We start from the raw sequence: 21,626 nt of genomic DNA on the forward strand, positions 1-21,626 counted from the left end.
CTGAACATAGCCCCAATAATGGTGAAACCATGGGGAAGTACGTAATAGTGGAAAGAAATTAATTTCCATTGTTATCATCAGCCAAAATGAGTTCACTGTTGAACAAATGCTCTCTCTGCCAAAGGGTCGCCACTTCGCCAGTTGGCAGTCAGCTTGGATATCGCAAGACAGGGACTGTTGTATAAAATTGCAAAAACTATATTAGCATTGCTTAATTTTTCAAAAAAAAATTCGTGCAACATTAAAGGTTAAAGTCGGGTCGCTGATTTTATTATAATTATTATAATATAGGTCCCGAATAGTTATGTTAATATATTTTTTGTTCTTCGTATATATACGAATACTCGGTGATTATATCGTCAGTGCGTTTAGTGTGCTCCAGGAAAATATTTGTGTATAAGTGGCAGTCACAGGCATTTTTTACATTACGCAAAGTAAGTGTTTGTTAAATATTTGAGGAATGTATGTAATTATTATATCATCGGCTTACTCACGCAACTGTTTGACGAGGAACTCGACTAGTTTCAAGTCATGCTAGAGGCTCATATTCATGAACCGATCAGCAGCGGCGCGATTGTCGCGCTGCTTAATCCTTAGACAAAGGTAGTAACCAGCCTTTCGGTCACCTGAAGTGTCAACTGTAAACTACAAATAATTATTTGGTTAACATATTATTTTATATTTAATCCCGAATATGTCCCAAACCATCTGCAATAGGCACTACAACTCAGTAGAAATTGAGAGATTGCAAATTTCAAAAAATAAATAATGTATAATATATTTTATACTTTTATTTGTTACAATAATTTTAAAGTAAATTAAACAGAAAAGGAAAATAAATCGATATTTTTTCGATACGAAAATCTATAGAAATAATTGGTTTCCCAAGTAAGTATTCTAATAAATGAAAATTAAGCTTAATAAAATTCTGTCATATGAATAACTAGCTACTTCCGCGTGGTTTCACCCGCTCTGCTCAGCTTCTATTGAACGCAGCGTGATGTTATAACCCATAACATTTCTCGATAAAAGCACTATCCAACACAAAAAGAATTATTCAAATCGGACCCGTAGTTCCTGAGATTAGCGGGTTCAAACAAACAAACAAACTCTTCAGCTTTATAATATTAGTATAGATAATAGTCTGCTATTTTAAAAATAAAATATTTAAATATTCTGCCAAACAACAATTATGCAGTACCTATTTAGGTAAATAAAATTCTCGATTTAATTTTTTGCCTAATAGAAGAAAAAATATGCTATGACACCTTTATGAATCTGCTAATATTTGTCGAAAGATGACGCCGACCCCCCAGGAACACGCGACGCAGGAGGAGATCTCCACGGCCCCGGTGTTCGATGGCGAGAGGATCGTCATCTCCGGCATGTCGGGGCTCTACCCGGACTCCCACAGTGTCAGCGACTTGTCCGACATCTTGTACAATAAGGTAATTAAATAACACAAAGAAGGTCAAATCCCGAAGTTGGGCCTGATTCACCACGAACTGTAATGTACAGATAAACGTGTTGTTATACCCACTACTCTTAACACATCGACTACAGGCTGTTAAGGCTTCAGATTCGGTATAGTAACCATTATTATCATCTTTGAAAGTATTGAAAGAATTTGGTAATTTGTTTCTTTTCGTATATAGGTCAATCCTATCACGGAAAAAGGGTTGCGGTTCAAGTTCAGTCACCCTGAAGTGATCCAGCAAGCAGGATCCGTGCCTGGGATCAATTACTTCGATGCCCAGTTCTTCAAGGTGCACTACCGACTTGCTGAGTGCATGGACCCCATGTCTCGCAAAATTTTAGAGCAGGCCTATCAGGCTATCTACGATGCAGGTTAGTACCACTAGGGTCAAAGATATGTAAATTATTTCCACTTATAAATCTCACTAATTCAATATAAGGCTTACCTTTACATTTTCTTTGTACATTTTAGCTAATTTATAATTGGTACTCGTATACGCATAAAGATCGTATACGCTTTTCAACGTTTGAAATACTGTCATCTTTACGCATAAGTCCACCTATTTAATTTTAGGTTACGGTTAGCTAAGGTTCTCACCAGGTAACTCAGGTGTCTCACGTTTGAGTGATGCACAGAATGTATGGTAGATGCAATAAAGATAAGAAATTAGAACAAACAATTGAGACTGCAGTCTACTACTAAAAATTAAATGCAATACTAAAAACCATGGTTTTTAGAATTCCTTTATATGACATCTCATTTAACAGCCTAAAAAGAATTAATTGGCATATAGTAATTTCAAAAAATTTATAGATATTAAATGGATTAGTATTTACAAAATTCCGATGGTTTTTTTAGTGTTGACTTAGATTGAAAAATTTAATGTAAGTAAAATAATAATTTGGTACCATTTGTTTGTCTAGGAATAAACCCGGAAGATTTGTCCAATAAGAAAATTGGTGTGTACATCGGCACGTGTTCCTCCGAAACTGAGAAAATTGGCTTCTACAATTCTACTTCCCGTTACGGATTTAGTATTTCAGGGTTAGTTACTTTTCTTATACAATGTGATAGGGGCGAGACTTCTAACCCGTTAAGGCTGAATACTACATCTAATTTTAACGACAAAAGTCCTGGGTCGAAGGGGTCGAATCCCCTCCCCCTAAAAATTATGGCCATTTTAATATTTTTTTTACTTTTTTTGATATCAAAGGTTGTATGCGTCGTAGAATCAAAAAAAAGACGACAAACGGTAACTAATAACCTTGGCTAACTAATTCATTACTTTTTTTCATATGTTTGATAATGTTTTGGTGAGAAAAAAAATAATTTGTGAATTATTCTTACCGAAAAAATCACTATTTTCCTATATTTTCAATTAGGGGTTCAACCCCCATATTATTTTTTTTTGTCGATAAAATTAGATGTAGTACTCAGCCTTAACGGGTTAGAAGTCCCACGCCTATCACATTGTATAATAATTTTATACAACTGCATCGTTGGTCGAGTAGTACATGTGATCATGTGTCTCTTGCATTAAATTCACCGAAGGAAGAGGAAACTATTTCGTTTATCTTTTCCTTTAAAAATATTTTTACTTATTTCGTTGTGGATTCCAATACGAAAAATTGCGTAGAAGCGGGTTATTATCTAAAATTTGCCGGACTCTACAGTGAAATTTCTTTTTCTCTACAGTTGCAGTAAAACTATGTTCGCCAATCGTATTTCGTACTGGCTGAACGCGAAGGGCCCGTCGATGTCGATTGACGAGGCGTGCTGCAGCTCTACTGCAGCGCTAGAGCAAGCGTACCTCGCTATGAACCGTGGTGACTGCGAGGCTGCTATCGTTGGGGGAACCTTCTTGTGTCTGCACCCGCAGTCGTCTGTTCATTATGGAAGGTAACTGTCTTGACGCTCAAAGATTCACGCTAGGATTTTCTGCTACGTCCCTCGTCGATGCTTTTTATAAAAATAAAAAGGCCATATTTTGTTTATTACATTCGTTTTCAAAGTATAAGTATTAGTTATTGGTTTACACTCATTATTTTGTAATATTTACAAACGGGTTTGTAAACAGGTTAACATTTGTGTTTACATTTACGACTCTTACGTGTTTTTTACGTTCGTATTTTTACAGAATTCGTTGGTATTTTTACAGAATCATAAACCTGTGCCAGGATGGAAAGACCAAGTCTTTCGATGAGGATGCCAACGGTTGCGCCATATCTGAAGCTATCAACGTGCTGTTCCTGCAGAAAGCTAAAGATGCGTTGAGGTATGTTGGATAGTGTTTAGTACCTACAATCATTGTAATAATTCTGCTAACACGAGCTAAACATGCACAGCACCCTTAATGGTTTCCCTTCATTTAACTTTAATATGTTGTTATTTTGTGTATTTAGTTTTAAGTATAGAATACGACTGACGGTGGTGGTCTCATTGGTTTAATTTCCATTATAAATCTTTGTTCCTATGTACTTTAAATAACTTTCAGTGTAACATATCTACTAACCATAATAATTATGAATTCGCTTCAACACAAAACATAGATGGACTCGTTGTGTTGTATTGTATATGTCAATCACTATTAAACAACCTATGTTTACAAATAGATGATTTCATTAAAAATTTTTGTTTACTGTTTATTTGTGGTATGACATACACACTTTTCCTATGTAATACCCTTTGGTATAGGTAATTATTATTTTAGTGCTGATAGACGCAAACTAATATTCTTACAGAGTCTACGCTAATGTATTACACGTTAAGTCGGAGTTCACTTGCGTTCTGCCTGGAGAGATTGGGCCTCGGTACGGTTTCTACAGAGACGTTGACATGTCTGTCGACTTCATGAAGAAGTTCTACGAGGAAGCGAGGGTCCCCGCAGAAGCTATTGAGTATGTCGAAGCTCTTGGATGTGGTGAGTAGAACAACATTTGTTATAGGGAAAGAGATAATATTTTGCTATTAGTAATATTCAGTCCTCACAGAGTAACTGATCACAATGTATGTAACCTTCCAGCCGTGAAGGAGGCCGACAAAGTGGAGCTGCAGGCTATTGAGAAGGTGTTCTGCAACGAGCGGGAAGATCCTCTCCTCATCGGCAGTGTGATGTCCAACATTGGGTACAACGAAGCCGCTTCTGGTATCACTGCCATTACAAAGGTAAGGTGGCCAAGAACAATTAAAAATACGGTCGAATTAAGAACCTCGGTTGAAGTCGGTTAAAAAAGCTTGCCGGCTGGCAACGCACTTATAGGGTTATACTTCTAGTAAGAGTTTTGGGTATTTAAAGCGCTGCTGGCCACATTGGAAGAGGAAATTACATCAAAAACATTCTGTAAAAAACTAGCCAGGTCTCGATTGTTTATCTCTAAAATGTATTGAAATCTAGACAAAGTCGTGCGAAGACAAAGGTACTGCGATTTCTTTATTATTATAGTTAATGTAAACTTGTATCTTCAAATTTTGGATTTTGTATGTGATTAAGGCTTACTTGATGATGGAATTTCTGCGTTTCCTGTCTTAACCAGAAGTTCTCAAATAAAGGCCTGGAAATGCGATTTGTCTGCTCGTTTGCCCCATAACTCATTGAAATAATAGTCTTTTTAGATGCGATTCTGTCTCAATTCATAGATTTTCTACAGTCTATTATTAATGGAGTAATCAAAATTAATTATGGAAATAATTTCTTGTTTGTCACAAATTATACATTTTGTACCAAGCATAGTATTATATATTATTCTTCTAATTGAAACACATTTTTTGATCTCTAGGTATTGTTGGGCTACCACACCGGCAAAATAGCGGCCAATCTCCACTGCAGCAACCCTCGTCAGGACGTGGCAGCCCTACGCGAGGGTCGCATGCGCGTCGTCACGGAGCACCAGGGTTTCCGGGGCACGTACGTCGCCGTCAACGGCATGTCCATCGCTGGAGTCAACTCGCACGTGCTCTTACATGGACACTGCAAACCTAAAGTACAAAGTCTTTATACTTAATATTAAAAAAATATAATTAAAATACATTACTTTTACATTGGGCAAAAATATTAATAATTGAATATTTTTAGGACCCAAGCCGCTACAAGTCCAGCATCGCTCACCTGGTGACAATATCAGCGCGACACGAACAGGCCGTGACCTACATGTTGGACAATTTGAAGGCCAACCCCATCGACCCTGAACAGCTGAGGCTGCTGCATAACATTCACTCCAATAACATTTCTGGACACTTGGGAAGGGGATTTGTCATTCTAGGTAAATTTTCTTTCTCTTTTGACAGACCATCTAAAAGTTGGTAATCAGCGCAGCGGAAGGTCGAACATTTTTTTATGTAATAGGGGGCAAACATGCAGATGCTTCACCTAATGGTAGGCAATCAGCGCCGCCCATGGACACCGGCAACACCAGAGGAGTCACAGGCGGTTACCGGCCTTTTAAAAACGAGTAAGCTCTTTTTTTGAAAGTTCGGAAATACCGCCGACGACAGCTCATTCTACACTTTTGCTTTGCGAGACAGAAAGTTTCGAGAAAACCATACAGTTGTGGCCTGCCAACCATCTATATAATGCGGATAGAAGTGCTGTCATGTAGGTCAGTGGCGAAAAGAACCGGCAGGTATCAGACCAATAAATTCCTCAGAATGTCAGGCCAGTTACGAAAATTATAATACTAGGTAATCAATCTGTTAATGATAGCAAGGAAGTGAGTGAGAAGATTTATTGGTAAATGCTATTACAGATACAAATGAAGAACAGAAGACAGTATGTCTCTCGGAGAAGATTGAGTACTTCGACAACGCTCGTCGTCCGCTATGGTTCGTGTACAGCGGTATGGGCTCCCAATGGGCTGGTATGGGCACGCAACTCATGCGCATCCCTATCTTCGCTGCAGCTATTGAGAGGTATAATCATTTTGTCGATGTCAGTTACAAAATAAATATTTTCTTTGCAGCAAATATACAGTGTTGTGGCATTTTAACACTTTTCCAGATGCCGCAAAGCTTTGGAACCGAAGGGCATTGACATAGTCGACATTATTACGTCAACTGATGAGAAGACGTTCGACAACATCCTGCACTCCTTCGTCGGTATCGCCGCCATACAAATCGGTCTCACCGACATCCTGCGTGAACTTGGACTTAAGCCTGATGGAATTATCGGTAAGACTACAAAAAAATCATTAAGACCTATCAATCAATAGTTTTTAGCGATAAGAAGAGTGGAACGCCTGTTTCCAAGTGTCACTAAATCACGTTGCTGCGATTTCCAGACTACTCAAATTTTGTCTTCAAACAGGTCACAGTGTAGGAGAGCTGGGTTGTGCATACGGTGACGGTTGCTTGACTGCAGAAGAGATGATCCTGTCAGCCTACAGTCGAGGTCTCGTGTCCCTGGAGACTCCGTTCATCCGTGGATCCATGGCTGCCATTGGTCTTGGATATGAACAGGTATATTACCTGTTGTCTTAACTTTGCACGAATGTAATTTCGCGAGGTATTCCAATTTTGTTTTACTGAAATATTTACATATTTCACTTCCATAAATTAAGGTCTTACTCATTTAACTTTTCGTTTTAGATCTTGCCGATGTGCCCACCAGAAATCCAGGTCGCTTGTCACAATGGACCTGAATCCAGTACCATTTCTGGACCTGCTGAGATCATGCGCGAGTTCGTGGGACAGTTGACTGCTCAGGGCATCTTTGCTAAGGAAGTCCCATGCTCCAACATCGCGTACCACTCCCGGTACATCGCTGAAGCTGGTAAGTCTGAGCCAATGTAATCATTGCTGATGTTTTTGGAACATTCCTAACCTTAATAATAATTATTGCGTTTAATCTGCTCACAAATATGATTCTTCTATGACGTGTAAGAAAACGCTTTGTTACTTTTATCAGCCACTGGGCAAGATAGGAGTCTAATATGGGGTCTATTAAACCAAACTTTTGTAACAGGTCCCAAACTACTCGAGTACCTTTCTGAGGTGATCAAGGACCCGAAACCCCGAAGCGAGCGTTGGATCTCATCTTCGGTGCCACAAGACAAGTGGGACGAACCGAGCGCCAAACTCTGCTCCGCCGAGTACCACACTAACAATCTGCTGGTAAGTTCCATTAGTCAGAAAGTTAAAATATTTCGTTTCATTAAATATAATTAAATAACATCATCATTAGACAATATACATCCAGCTAATTTCTTTTAAACGAAATACTAATACAATGTATTCTTTTTACAGAGCCCTGTATTGTTCGAAGAAACTTCAAGGCTGATCCCCAATGACGCCGTGCTGGTGGAGATAGCTCCCCACGGTCTGCTGCAGGCCATCCTCAAGCGCTCGCTGCACCCCAACTGCAAGAACATCGCTCTGACCAGGAGGAAGCATCCTGACAATACGTTCCTGCTCCTTGAGGGTATTGGCAAGTAAGTATAACATCAGTCAGTCCATTACATAGCTACCTGTTTACCTCATTAAAGAAAAATATATTAATGGGTACTGGATATATTGGCAAATGTTAATTTACTGTAAATCATTTTTAGGTTGTTCATGGAGGGTTACAATCCCAAAGTCAACGTCTTGTACCCAGAAGTAGAACTGCCAGTGTCTTCTGGAACGCCCTTCTTGTCGCATCTAGTGAAATGGGCTCACACCGAGAGATGGTAAGAATTTTTAATTATGAGTATACTATAATGGTAGTTTTTGAAGTGCTATAGAAGGTCTAACAAAACACTCCAAGAGCAAACGCCTAAGAACGCATCTTCTAGCTTGAATCATCTGTATTGATGAGAACTTTGCACCCATGTACACACATGTGCAAAGTAAATAAGTGGTATAACGTCTATATAGCCTTTTACTAAACTGTTATGTATTTTTTTATAGCTGGTTTATAATATCAGCACCACGTTTGGAGTTAAAACTTGTTGAGTTTTAAGAAAGTTTAAATGTAATAATGTTCTTTCTTCTAGGTCTGTACCACTTTTCTGTTCAGCCAATAGAAAGGTAGGCGCCACCTGTGACTACGTGACCTCACTGCAGGATGTCGAGCATGCGTACTTACAGGGACATACATTGAGAGGTAATTGTTGAATAAAATAACTCAAAAGCAAATAATAATTCCTACTTTCACAGCTACATCGATAAGTGCAGAAAAAAAAACAGTAGAATGAAACCCATTGGAAAGGGGAGAAAATATAGTATATGCCAAATATATGAAAAAGAAAATTACAGGCGTTCTGCGATCGAGAATAAGACGGTGGACTGATGGGAAGGAAAGAAAAATAAATAGGCATATCGGGATTTCATTAACGACATATTTATTTAATTTCAGGACACACGGTGTATCCGTTCTCGGCCACCCTGATGCTGGTCTGGGACATCTTCGCGATGACAGTGGGAGTCCCGAGGAAACAGATCTCCGTGGAGTTCCGCAACTTGCACCTGTACTCGCAGCCGATAATGCACGACCAGCGGCAGCTGCGGCTCAGCGTGTGCTTACACAGGGGAGCTGGCAAGTTCGAAGTAAGCTATCGAGTTTAAGCGTTTTTCAGACTAAGGTGCCTGTAATAAATTATAATGAAAATAACGTCAAACATTTAGCGAACTCTACCTATACTCAAATTAAACTATCAGAACACAATACAAATGGGATTAACATAGAAAATACTCACCGTTACAAGTTATTGATCGAAGCAAATATGCATATATGTACATATAATAATATGGTATTTCTTAACAGATCCTCAATGAAGACATTAAGCTTGCAGTAGGAACTATTGCCGCTTTAAACATCGATGAAATAAGGCGAAATCGAGTGATGAAGGAAGACACTACCCAGGTCAATATAGACCTGACTGCTGACGACGTGTATCAACTGTTCAGAGATAGAGATTACTCGTACAGGTACCTACATACATACATACATACATACATATCGTCACGCCTTTAATCCTCGAAGGGGTAGGCAGAGGTGCACATTATGACACGTAATGCCACTGTGTACACCCACTGTTCACAATTTATGTTGTAAGTCCCATGTAATAGGTGGTGAGCCTATTGCCATATACCGGGCACATTTCCAGACTCCGTGCTACTACTGAGAAATTTTCGAAAAACCGAAAAAAGCCCAATAATACTTCGCCCGACCCGGGAATCGAACCCGAGACCCCTTGCCCAGCAGTCGCACTTGCAACCACTAGGCCACCGAGGCAGTCGTACAGGTACCTATTTGCTAAAATATAAACATACACAATACACTACATGTTGGAGATAGGAGATATCTCACTTTTGATGTGTCGGTGAAAGAAGAATCTCACTTCTGATGTCAGGAATTCATGTAGGCGATATGACTTAGGTAGCAGCAGGGGACGCTAGTGTTCCTACTCTACCCTCGATTGCGACATATACATATTTTGCATTAGTTTTACAGTCAGACCGACACTGACAGAATTTATTGAAGGGAAATCAGCAATGTCCATGGACACTAGGAGAAGTCACCAGTACGTGCCGATTATGAAAATAGTGCGCTCTTTCCTTGAATCTATATAATTCACAGTTTTAATGTGCGATGCAGAAAGTTAGAAAATGCATTATTATAATGATGACAATATAAAATCAGTATTGAGACTTAGAGTATTGTTGTCAAATCTCATTTTATTTATATTTTTCCGCATAGTGGAGACTTCCGCAGCATAGAAGGTGTGAATGCATCCATGACGGAAGCTGCGATAATATGGAGAGACAACTGGGTGACCTTCATCGATGGCCTGCTGCAGCTCAACATGCTGAGACAGAAGCACGATGGAGTCTCCGTTCCGACACTTATCGAGAACCTGACTATAAATCTAGAAAAACATGAGGAATTTGTTGAAAATTCCTTCGTATCTGACTTCAAAGTTTTGATGAAAGCAGAAGTTGTGGACTATTTGAATGTAACCAGGTACCATTATTGTTTTATTTATGCATATCATTTAGTATTTCCATATAAAATTATATGTATATACCCAATATATGTATAAAAATATTTGTATGTTTCCAAATTTTATTCTAAATGTTAAATTCTCCGATTATTATGGTTAAAATATTAAATATCATTGTTTCCAGATGCGGTGGTGTGACCATCAGTAACATTCATTTAAAGAATTTGCCTCCCATGGTGAACAGAGACATGACATTGAAGGCTTTGAAGTTCGTCCCGAATTCTGAAGCTGTACTTGATGTAAGTATACGGACGATAATGGACGTTCTTGTTTTGTTTTAATTTTAGAAATTAACTTTTGCTCTCTATTTTGTCCGCGTCATCCATAGTATTATCATCATAGTTCTTATCCTATACTAAAATCTTTTCTATTTCATATAATTCTTTAAACAATCTATAGATCTATTTTGGTTTGAGTCATCCTCTTCGACGTGAATGTTCCTTTTTTATTTAAGTTCTCAGTTTACCACATTATTTTCATCTCTTCTTATGACATATATTCATTGATACACGATTTTAGGATAGATTTGAAAAACGGGATATTTTGTAAAATTCTACAGATTTCAACCTCATTGGAAGTTATTACACAAACAGTAGCAGAGAATGTAAACAAAACCAATTTGAACGTGATTGGTATAGTGAATCAACCAGTGAGGGGATTACTCTTCAATGAAGTAAATAAGGCCATCAAGAACATTTTTGGTGTCAATGTAACCTACGATGAAATCACACGGGAGGCTGCACTAAAGAATCAAAACCTGAAAGATTTTGATCTGGTGTTGGTCCAAAATCTATCTACAGACGACGAGGTAAGTTCATTTACCTGGATTACCTACATATACATATAAAACTAAGATTTTTTATCAATAGCTAACGCTATTGAATATTTTCGAAACTGCACATAACGAAATTAACTGTTTACTTAAATCACAATCGTTATTTTATCATAATTATTCAACAGCTCTGCCAGCTCCTCCACCGTGCTCTGCAAAAGGACCAATTCTTAATAAGCGAAGAGGACCTCACCTTCGGAGGTCGCACTCGCCCCTCCTCACTGTACCGCGTACTCTCCGTGCACAACATCTTTGAGAACGGCGAGAAACAGTCCCTCCTCCAGTTGATCCGTTGGGGACCAGCGACCGCAGAAGCTACTGCTACCGTGACCGTGCGCTCAGCTGCAGATATCTCACTCCTCGTCTCCACGCGGAACAATCTGCCCGCGGGCCACCGGCTCCTGATCATTGCACCTTACCCGACGGTACCGGGGCTCAAAGAGCTGGTAGCTAAGTGGCGCAATGAAGCCAGCCGCAACAAGATCCACCTCATCATGGTCGCCAAAGACAGCTATGAAAGATTCTATGTCGATGATGTTCCAGATATCGACCTGGCGTACAACGTCTTGGATAATGTAAGACGATGTTTGATTATTTAATATTATTCTTGAACAATTTAGCTTGGCGGGATATACTACGTAAGATTGATTGGACAAAATAAGTAATTTATATGTTTGTTCATCATCGTTTCGTAAATAATTGTAATGTACATAAATAAAACACAGCTAGAAACCATAATAATATGTCTTAAAGTAAAGCTTATTGGTTTTTTTTGGTTTGCATTTATTACTAGACTCTCTGTATTTCATGTTTTATCTTCCTCAGGGTAAATGGGGAGGAGAGTACTACGTATCGTTGGAGGAGAAACCGACAGTGAGCAAGCGTGTGACGTTACAATGCTCCGAGATTGGTGATTACAACTCTCTCACCTGGATGGACGCTCCTGAACTCAATGAGCCTGGAGTGGCTGTACAGGTACGAAATTTTACATAATGTATAACATTTCTTCCATTTGACCTCCCTTGGTCCAGTATTAACCGAATTATTCGCCAAATAGTTATTTGTATATAAATAACGACATACATCAGGAAGTCTCGGTACATTTTTATTATGTTTTCGAGATCCGAGAATGTGGCCTTCAAGTAGTATTCTTTCAAGAGTCAAGTAATTTTAATTATTATTCATAAATCTCTTGAGGCTACCATTATTTCGTAATTCGGCCAGTATGTGGTACATTTAACAGTGACTTTTCATCGTTTTTCTTGTTCGCATTATATGGTGCTAAATTCTATTTTTTAATAAATTTAATTGGATTGTCAAAATCGTTTCCCCACTACAGGTGCAATACGCTGGCATTAATTACGATGATATTAAAAGAGTAAGCGGATCATTGTTGAACAAGGAGAACTTAAAGAATGGTTTCGGCATGGACTTCAGTGGAACCACCAAGAGGTATGTAATATTTCATTGTAAACTTTTTCATATTACCCTGCAACGGTTCATCGTGGTTTAATATCATCTTGCAAAGAAAGAAGAAAAATAATTCGAATTTGAATTCAGTTAATCTTCTGGATTATCCAAACCACGCTAACTTCTTGTTGCTGGGGTGATACAAAATCGCTTCGACGCCTTTATTTAACTCTGAACTTCTGTGATGCTAGCGGTGAGCGCGTGATGGGCCTAGTCCCGTGCGGCGCGGCGAGCAGCGTGGTGCACGCGCGGCCGGAGCTGCTGTGGCCGGTGCCCGCGCACTGGACGCTCGAGGACGCCGCCACCGTGCCGCTGGCCTACGCACACGCACTCTACTGCTTGGTGAGCACATCGTCATTATCCAAGTTTCACGTTAAACAAGCTGTGTTTATCGCACCAAGTTTCTCTTAACATTATCAGTCTAATTCATTCTTATCCATTTTAGGGAATAAAAGGCCGTAATGTGATAATATCAGACAACATGAGTGTGCTGGTGCACGGTGGAGCTGGTGCCTTCGGGCAGGCCGTCATATCTATAGCCTTGGCGTACGGATACGAGGTGTTCACCACCGTCAGTGACATGCGCAAGAAACATTTCTTGCGTAAACTGTTCCCGGCACTAAAAGGTACGTTTTCAGACAGAGTACTCTCACTATAATATGCAAAGAAAAACAAAATTATATTAAACCTAAGTGGATACCTATGATGACGTAGTTCAGGTGATTATAATGCTAATAAAATATAAACTACTGAACCAATCTGAAACAGATATTTATGGGACCAAATTTAATCCATGAAAGAACCACGCAAATCGGTCAATAAACCTCGACGTAATCGGAGTACGTACTGAGAAGCTCCTCCTTTTTGGGAAGTCGGTTAAATGCATGATGATTGTTGATATCCAGATTGTTGTTGATTCCATATTACAACAGATTCGTAGGGACGAATCTAAAAGCAACTCAAAACGCAGAACTGTTCTGCCTTTATAAATAAAAATAATTATGTTTGAAGGTATAGAGTACATATTTATTTATTTATTTATTATTTCAGCGGATCACATTGGGAATTCTCGCGACCACTCTTTTGCTGACATGGTGATGAATGTTACCAAAGGACAAGGCTGTAACATAGTCATCAGCAACTCTCTAGACGTAGACCTGAAGATGGTAGGTTGCATTTTAAGAAAAATCCCCGAAATCTGGAAGGCAGCCTGGCTGCGCAGCTAGGCTGCGGTTGACAGAATATTTGCGCAGCCAATTAACGACTAGTCTATAGTCTATTCAGAATAGCATTAGACGGAAGTAAAAGAGCTCTTTTACTTTAGTTAGTGTAAATAAGCTTATTTTTAGCGCACACTTTGTAATAAGAGCGACAAACACGTACCACGCAACTATGGGTAAACCTGGACGAAAACCTTTAAACCGAAGTAGCATGGTTTTGGTGGTCAGCACACTCTATACAACGTCACGAAGGGCTAATATTTTCTTTTATTTTTCCAGGATGCAATTAACATCACCAAGAGTTTAGGTATCTTCCTGGACACCTCCCAACTACACAATCACGATATCTTCTCCTATAGAATGCACAGCTTGACCCTGAACCGCGTCTACAGCACTGTGGACGTCTCCTCTATATTCAACCCTGAGTATATTGAAGATGCCAAGGTACAACTTTTACGTTTCAACTACCAATAAACTACGACCTTTTTTACTTGGATATGAGATTAAAATCAAATATTTATCCTTGTTACAGCTCCTGCAACGTATGTTGAGTGAGGGTATAGCCCGTGGCTACGTGCGTCCACTGTCCCGAGTCACGTACGCGCCACACGACGCGCCGAGTGCGTTCCGTCTGCTGGCGGGCAGCAAGCACCGCGGCCGGGTGCTGCTGAACATTGGAGAGTACACACTGCAGGCTCAACCCAGGTACGACGAAAGTAGGGGTACTTGCGAATGGAGTAATAAAATATTCACATGAACGATTTTTTTATAACAGCGCCTAAAATATTTTCATAGCATCGATTATTATTTAAGCGTTTCTGGACGAATTTGGTCGATTATTTTTCATGTTTGGTATGTATGTTTATACTTTCAAATTGGTGACCTAATGATTGATGATGCTCACCACGAGCATCAGATGATGAGATCCCAGGAAAATCATAGAGAGACAGAGCGCAGAAGCAAAAGTCCCATCCGTCCAATGGCACTTTTGAAAGATGTTTTCATTTAGCAGAAGAAAGCAACGGTGATAGTCATGACAATCACAATGTCACAATTATTTCTCCAGGATCACCTGCAGCGCTGACCGCACCCACCTGATACTCTGCAACGACGACACCTTCGGCCTGCAAATTGGAGACAAACTGGTCGAACGCGGGGCCAAGAAGATTTGTGTGCATTACCAGAAACCTTCCAGCTACCTACAAGTTAAAGTTCGGTGAGTCACTCTCCATTCCGTTACTTTTTTAATCTGTTGGGACGGCACACCGACACAACAGGAGAAAGGTCAAGTGCAGAACTCATCTTTATAATGCATGTTTGTCTTTTTTAGGTCTTGGCAGCAGTTGGGCGCAGAAGTCGAAATACTTACTGACGGTTTGGAGAATGTTGCTGATATCAATGTATTGTTGAACAAAGCTAAGGCGTTGGGTCCAGTAGAGGGCGTGTACGTGACGGTTGGAGACAAGCAGCAGGTTGTCGACGAAACCTTCCTCAGCATACTCGACCAGGCATCCAGGACACTTTGCCCGGACATTAAGTAAGTTACAAATAAACTTCTCTGTTAAGTTTAATAATTGATTTAATTGGTTAATTGGTTAAATTTATTTACACACGCATGTGTTAAAAATGCCAGCCAGTCAACGTCATACGATCAGCGATTTTGATATTTTCACAAATTCAATTTGGCCTCTTAAATAATATTTATTAGGCCTGGATTGATATGCCTATTAGGACCATAGAGGTATTTAAAGATCGAAATTGCGACATTTTTCCCATGTTGAATGACGCAGATTATACATATTTTTCTCGGAATACTTCAGACATTTTCTTCTTTGTTAAATTTCATATAAATCCATATTAACATTGGTAGGTTTAGATTTATTGTTTTGCAGTTCTAAACATTGGGTTTGCAACACACGAAGTGTCCGTTAAGTTTAATAATTTCTTTATTTGTGTTTCGACAGATACTTCGCAGTGCTCAGTACTGGTGAGAATTCAATCGGGAAGGAAGTATGTCTTCGTCGCGCTAAGGACAACTTGCCGGCTACCATACTGTCCCTACCTGAACTGACCAATGTAAGATACTCTTAATGTACTCATTTAATCTGTACGAAGCGTTTTATATGAAATATTATTATAGAGAAATAATGAAAAGTATGCATGAAAAGACTGACTGTTGATGAAGCGAAAGAGGTATGTAAGATTCGTAGCAATTGGCTTTCCATTGTCTCTGCCTACCCCTGCCGTGGCGTCATGCATGTATGTACCTATTCGTCCATTGTCCACTTATACTAAACCTTTATTGATAGAACATTACTGAAGGAGCATGGTGCCGAGGCGCGACGGAGGCTATGGGGAGGGTTCTGTGTGGCTCGCACAATGTCGTGCAAGTTACCACGGCGCCTGCGCAACAAGTCTCGCTGCTGCAGAAAATCTCTGCGATAGCTGGTGAGTTCTGGTCCAAATTGATGTCATCTTCTGCTTTTCCGTGACGTTATCTTATAAAGTTTCAGTTGTCTTGAATTATACACTTTATTTACACGATGTTAAGAAACTTTCATATCCTGTATATCGCAATCTACCTTCTTGTGTAGGTACTAGTATATCAGTGTTCTGTATAATCTGCCTCACTACATGGATTGGTGATCGATAACGCCATACCATCTTCGAAACATCTCGAGCGAGGACTTTGAGAGTTTCTTGTTAAGTGGATGTTGTTCTTTAAAATTTAATTTGAAACAAAAAAATCTAGAGTTCGTTTTAATAGGTCCAGAATAATGGATAATCACAATTACCTGCATATTATCTTAAATGCTATTTTGTATTCCAGGTATAACCATTGACGAAGATGCCGACAAACAGAAGACATTAGCTGAGTTAGGTGTCATGAACGACACCGTATCAAGAATCCGCACGTTCTTCCAAATTCATTACAGCACCGTCTTTGAAGAGAGGGAAATACTTGCTTTAACAGTTAACGCGTTAGTATCTATCATTTCTTTCAATCAGGAACAAAACTTTTATGAAATATTGTCCTTTATAGTTCAGAATACTAAAACACGCTTTTATTATGTCCTCATCGTGGAAAGAAATTGACATTTTAATACACACAAATTCTATATGTTTACTAATAGCCAACTTTCAATTTCACCATTAAACTTACTCGATGGTGTCATAATATAATATGGTTATCTAACCTAACCTATATATCCTACTCAATCTCAACTGTTATTTATCTTACTTATTGCCTATGCCTACCTATGTAAAGATATCATAACATTAATTTTAACCAATCTGTGTTCTAGTATAAAACAATTTGAAAAATCAATTACGAAACAAAAATTCAAAGATGAGAAGGGCTTGGCGACATTCTTCTCCTACGTGGACTCGGACGAACTTCTGGCAACCAATGACTTCGTATTCCTACCGACACTTGTAAACGATGCGTCTATGGTAAGTCGTGAAGTGGTCAAAATATACCTACCTTATAACAGTGCAACATTTTGTTTGTAATTCAAAGATCGCTTAAAGGTAGCATAAGCATAAAACGTGGATGCTAGATCACAGTCAATGAGCTGGCGTCACAAATTTCTCGCTCTCTCTTGGGTTCTTATACTTTTAATCTGGCCAATTTTTATATTTGATGTACGGCTCGGCTAAATGCCAGCTGAAAGCTCTTGAATTCATCGAGAGTCGCGCCAAGAGGCTCATCAATGAAGCATCGCTTTTCGAGCTTCGACTTCAAACCCAATTAACTAGTTCACCAGTTTCCTACCTCTAATTGTATTTAACAATTACAGAGAGACGACGAATTTGACTCGAACGAGTCGTACCTGTGCATAATTCCTGGCATGGAGGGCCATTACGAAAGGTTCCGCGCTCTCTGTGCGAGACTGAAGCTGCCGGCGCTCGTGTTGCACCCTGGATTCTTCAACGATACAGTACAACAAACCGCCGAAAAACTCGCTAAAGTAAGTTCTTAACCAGTCCTCAAAATAATCATCATCAAATATCATTATTATCATCATCAAATATCATTATTATCATCATCAAGTATCATCATTATCATCATCAAGTATCATCATTCATCATTCATCAACATAAAGTAATATAATTATATTAATCATCAATTATATTATAGCCCGCTTTGAGGCCACATCGTACCATGGTTTCATAACAAGCCACTGTTCACAAGTTCTTCGCATCCAATCACTACCAGGATTTTATCACTCCGCCTAGCTGATGGTCACCTAAACTATATTTGCCAAGGCGCTGTCGTCATTCTTTTTCACTCTTGACACTTGTGGAATTTCGAACTATATTTTTACTGTTGGTGGTGAATAAGCACATATAGCCTATACCTATAGCCAGTAGCAAGAGAGCAAAATGTACTTAATTTAGCTCATGAGACTGTCGACATGTGCAATGTAGATTCTCTTTGGAGCCCTGGAAAACTGGTTTAATTATTTTTTATGTGTTCTCCATTTTTTAAATTTATGTATTTTAATCGATTGAATTAATGGAATTGCTTTGTTCATTTATTGTTTAGGTGTTTTTGAAGAAAATGGGATTGAAGAATACCTTCTACCTCCTTGGTTATGAAAGTGGAATATTCATTGCTTTAGAAATGGCTGCCATTTTAGAAAAGAATGGTAAGAATTTGATCATCTGATATTCATTATCGTTAGTTAATTATCACATGAATATAGACAACGTGGTATTTAAGACTCTTGTAATACCTAATTTAAAATAATTGCTCTACAGGTTTGACTGGAACCGTCTACTGCCTTGGATTCGCACCTGATGAGTTCGTTCTGAGACTGGAGGATCAACTCGCAGAATACAAGACTAAAGAACAACTGGAAGACGCAGTAGCCAAACACATGTACTCCATCATGACGGGAGGCGACACCGCCGGAGTCGACGAAGTCTTGCAAGCAGCCAACACGTGGCCGCAGAAAGTGGACGCTTGCGTGCGCAACTTGCTGGGACGCGTGTCGCATTCAGCGCAGTATGCGCGCGCCTTGATAGAGTCGGCTCTCAGGCGCATCGAAGGCACTCGCCACTACGTGCCGCGCGTGCACGCGCTGCGCTCCCAGATAGTGCTCATGCGCGCTGCGTCCTCCCACGAGGCGCCCTCCCCCGCCGCCCTGCAGCGCCACTCGCAGCGCCCGGTCATAGTACACCAACTGGACGCGCCTCTAGCACACGCGACCAATGACCTCAACTGCGCCGTAATCGTCAACGAATACTTAAGTTCCGCAATTCATGAAGCTTTCGAGAAGAAGAACCTTTGCAACACGTACCTTATTAACGCCGATGTTTTCATGAATATGGACTAATTTTATTGACAAATCTTATTTTTATTTATATCATACAATAAACGACTTATCCACAAAACTAATAATATCATTTATACCTATGTGTAATGTCAATATTAGACGCGTATTTTTTATTTCGTCATATAAGTAAACAATACAGTAGAAGAATAAGAAACGTCAGTCATAAAGCCGCCAGCTTGAAGTGGGCTGGTCACGTCTGCCGCATGTCGGACGAGCGGTGGGCAAAACAATACTGCGCGGAGCCAGCTCAATGTCCACAGATGTCGCGGCAGGCCTAAAAGGAGATGGCGGGACGAACTCGACATCTATGACAAGGATTGGCCGCAAAAAGCTTTAAACAGAGAAGAGTGGAAGGAGAGTAGCGAGGCCTTTGCCCTGCATTGGGACGATGATGGCTGAAAATTAAAATCATATAAGTAAACAATACTTAGATGACACGCAGTTATGTGTAGGCATGGAAAGTATATTTTAAAATAATCTACCAGACAGACAATAAAATCAAAGTTAGAATACTACCCTGTTTTAAAATTGTATTGTGTCCAAGTTTTACTTCGTTCTAACGTAAGACCAAAAGGTTAAAACACGTACGAGCAGACATGTTTTGAATAATAATTGCTATTTCTACGTCATTGAAGTAATAATGCAAACGACGAGACCTTGCCATTGTTTTATACTTAAATGACAGGCGACAGTTAATTTAAAAAAACCAGTTATAAATTCCACACACTTTTTTAATATATCGACCTGTACACAAATGGGGCCCAATAGGGCTGATGCCGATACGGAGCTGCAGACTGCCTGGAGGGTTACCGGAGCTCCAACTCTACAAGCAGGAGTAAAAATGGGGTAGTTTTTAGCCAGTAAGAGTCTGACACACCCTTTCGCAGTCCAGAGAAGTCGAGAGAAGTAATAGGATGATGTTCCCACCACTAAAAAAAAGGTTATGATATATATACGATCTATGGGAATCTTTTCCTAACAATAACAAACCCAACATAAAATACCATCAAAATCTGTTACATAATTTTAAAAACTTCGACACACAGTTAGCAACTTTGTTTTATACTATGTAATGGCTATACTATACTTACTGAAAGTTGGTTTATTTGTTTAAACACTCTTATCTATTGGTTCGAATTGTACATAATGTTACCAAGTTATGTAAATCCGAAATCGGGATAGAATCGTAAGCTTGTAGGTTACACTCTTTCCACATCTACTGATATTATTACCACCACAATAAAGACAATAGCTCGCTGATGGTCAGTGATCACCATTGCTGTAACACATACACTTATAACACTTGTATATTCACAGGTGTATTATGCCAACCACTTGTGTGAAACACACCACTATCTTATCCTAGCCTCTCTCTCCAGTAACCTATAGGTAGTTTGCAGGACTAGTGTGGTCACTGAACCACTTTAAACAGATTTTGCTGAATATTAAAGTATTTTGAGGAGCACCTGTCATATCTAGCCTGGCTTTCCTCACTCCACTAAAGGCTCCAGAAATTATATATTTATGGATAAACAATTAGAGAGATTTTTGAATCCGCTGTCGACTTAGAACGATTGTCCTAATAATGATGAGTGACAACAAAGACCGAATCCAAGACTAGGATAAAGCACCACCGAACTTCCAGGCTGGAGTTAATGGATAGAAAAACTCATGGTTATTAAGCACTTAGCGTAATACTAGAATTGTTTCTGAGACATATTACAAAATAATTTAACAACCCAACCGCCATTTCACTTCACCAACTGCATCGACCACTTGACTATTGAACAATAAAAAAAAAACATATTTTTGGCTAAGTGTCTACTAAGTTGTCGGATTACAGGCCTCTCGCTCCAAAGCTGAGGTTACGTACCGTTGTAAATTGTTATATGTTACCGAAGTGTATAGTTTCTGTAAGTATTTAATTCCTTATGTATACAAATTAATTTCTTAGTGACGTACCATATTGGGGTGAGAGGTCGTAGTGTGGACACGTGATTTCACTATAGATAAACAATGAAACTTTCTTATATATCTGTATACTTGCTGTTAGCCGCGGTTTTGCCTGCAAGGAAAAGGAGAAGTGACTTCAAAGCTATGAACATCAATACGCAATTTAGCTTATCTTTACATTTCATTAGTGTTTTAAACAATTATGTTATCAATTTGGGCGCAGCCGGGTATAACATTTTAGACTAGATATTACAGGAAAGCAAGGTAGAGTTTTAAGAATAATATATACAGACGTACATTTTTTAATTTTGCATTTAATGACTGCATTTACAAACTTACTAGTTCACATATACATGA

General features: G+C 39.2%; 1 protein-coding gene across 1 annotated transcript; it reads left to right on the forward strand.

The window, feature by feature from the left end:
* Positions 1–335: 335 nt before the first annotated feature.
* On the forward strand, positions 336–19,381 carry LOC118265122 (fatty acid synthase-like). Its single transcript, XM_050697007.1, has 40 exons — positions 336–434; positions 1,299–1,448; positions 1,656–1,848; positions 2,401–2,521; positions 3,173–3,376; positions 3,636–3,752; positions 4,219–4,397; positions 4,500–4,642; positions 5,254–5,457; positions 5,550–5,736; positions 6,220–6,382; positions 6,471–6,640; positions 6,777–6,928; positions 7,058–7,241; positions 7,434–7,582; positions 7,715–7,899; positions 8,017–8,136; positions 8,443–8,552; positions 8,805–8,995; positions 9,213–9,376; positions 10,149–10,412; positions 10,577–10,691; positions 11,012–11,260; positions 11,413–11,859; positions 12,110–12,259; positions 12,624–12,736; positions 12,946–13,096; positions 13,200–13,380; positions 13,805–13,920; positions 14,254–14,418; positions 14,507–14,679; positions 15,041–15,190; positions 15,305–15,511; positions 15,939–16,050; positions 16,284–16,422; positions 16,805–16,955; positions 17,280–17,427; positions 17,775–17,945; positions 18,524–18,626; positions 18,739–19,381. The coding sequence occupies exons 2-40, from the start codon at positions 1,299–1,301 to the stop codon at positions 19,314–19,316; spliced, it is 6,969 nt and encodes a 2,322-aa protein (XP_050552964.1). The 5' UTR covers positions 336–434; the 3' UTR covers positions 19,317–19,381.
* Positions 19,382–21,626: the final 2,245 nt, after the last annotated feature.

The sequence above is a fragment of the Spodoptera frugiperda genome, chromosome 11 (genome assembly GCF_023101765.2).
Source record: "Spodoptera frugiperda isolate SF20-4 chromosome 11, AGI-APGP_CSIRO_Sfru_2.0, whole genome shotgun sequence".
NCBI lineage: Eukaryota > Metazoa > Arthropoda > Insecta > Lepidoptera > Noctuidae > Spodoptera > Spodoptera frugiperda.

Excerpts from the sequence above, each read along its gene's own strand:
- LOC118265122 (XM_050697007.1), top strand. The coding sequence starts at position 1,299 with ATGACGCCGACCCCCCAGGAACACGCGACGCAGGAGGAGATCTCCACG. Across the intron at positions 7,583-7,714 it reads ACCACACTAACAATCTGCTG|AGCCCTGTATTGTTCGAAGA; the intron begins GTAAGTTCCATT and ends TTCTTTTTACAG. Across the intron at positions 15,191-15,304 it reads TACCTACAAGTTAAAGTTCG|GTCTTGGCAGCAGTTGGGCG; the intron begins GTGAGTCACTCT and ends TGTCTTTTTTAG.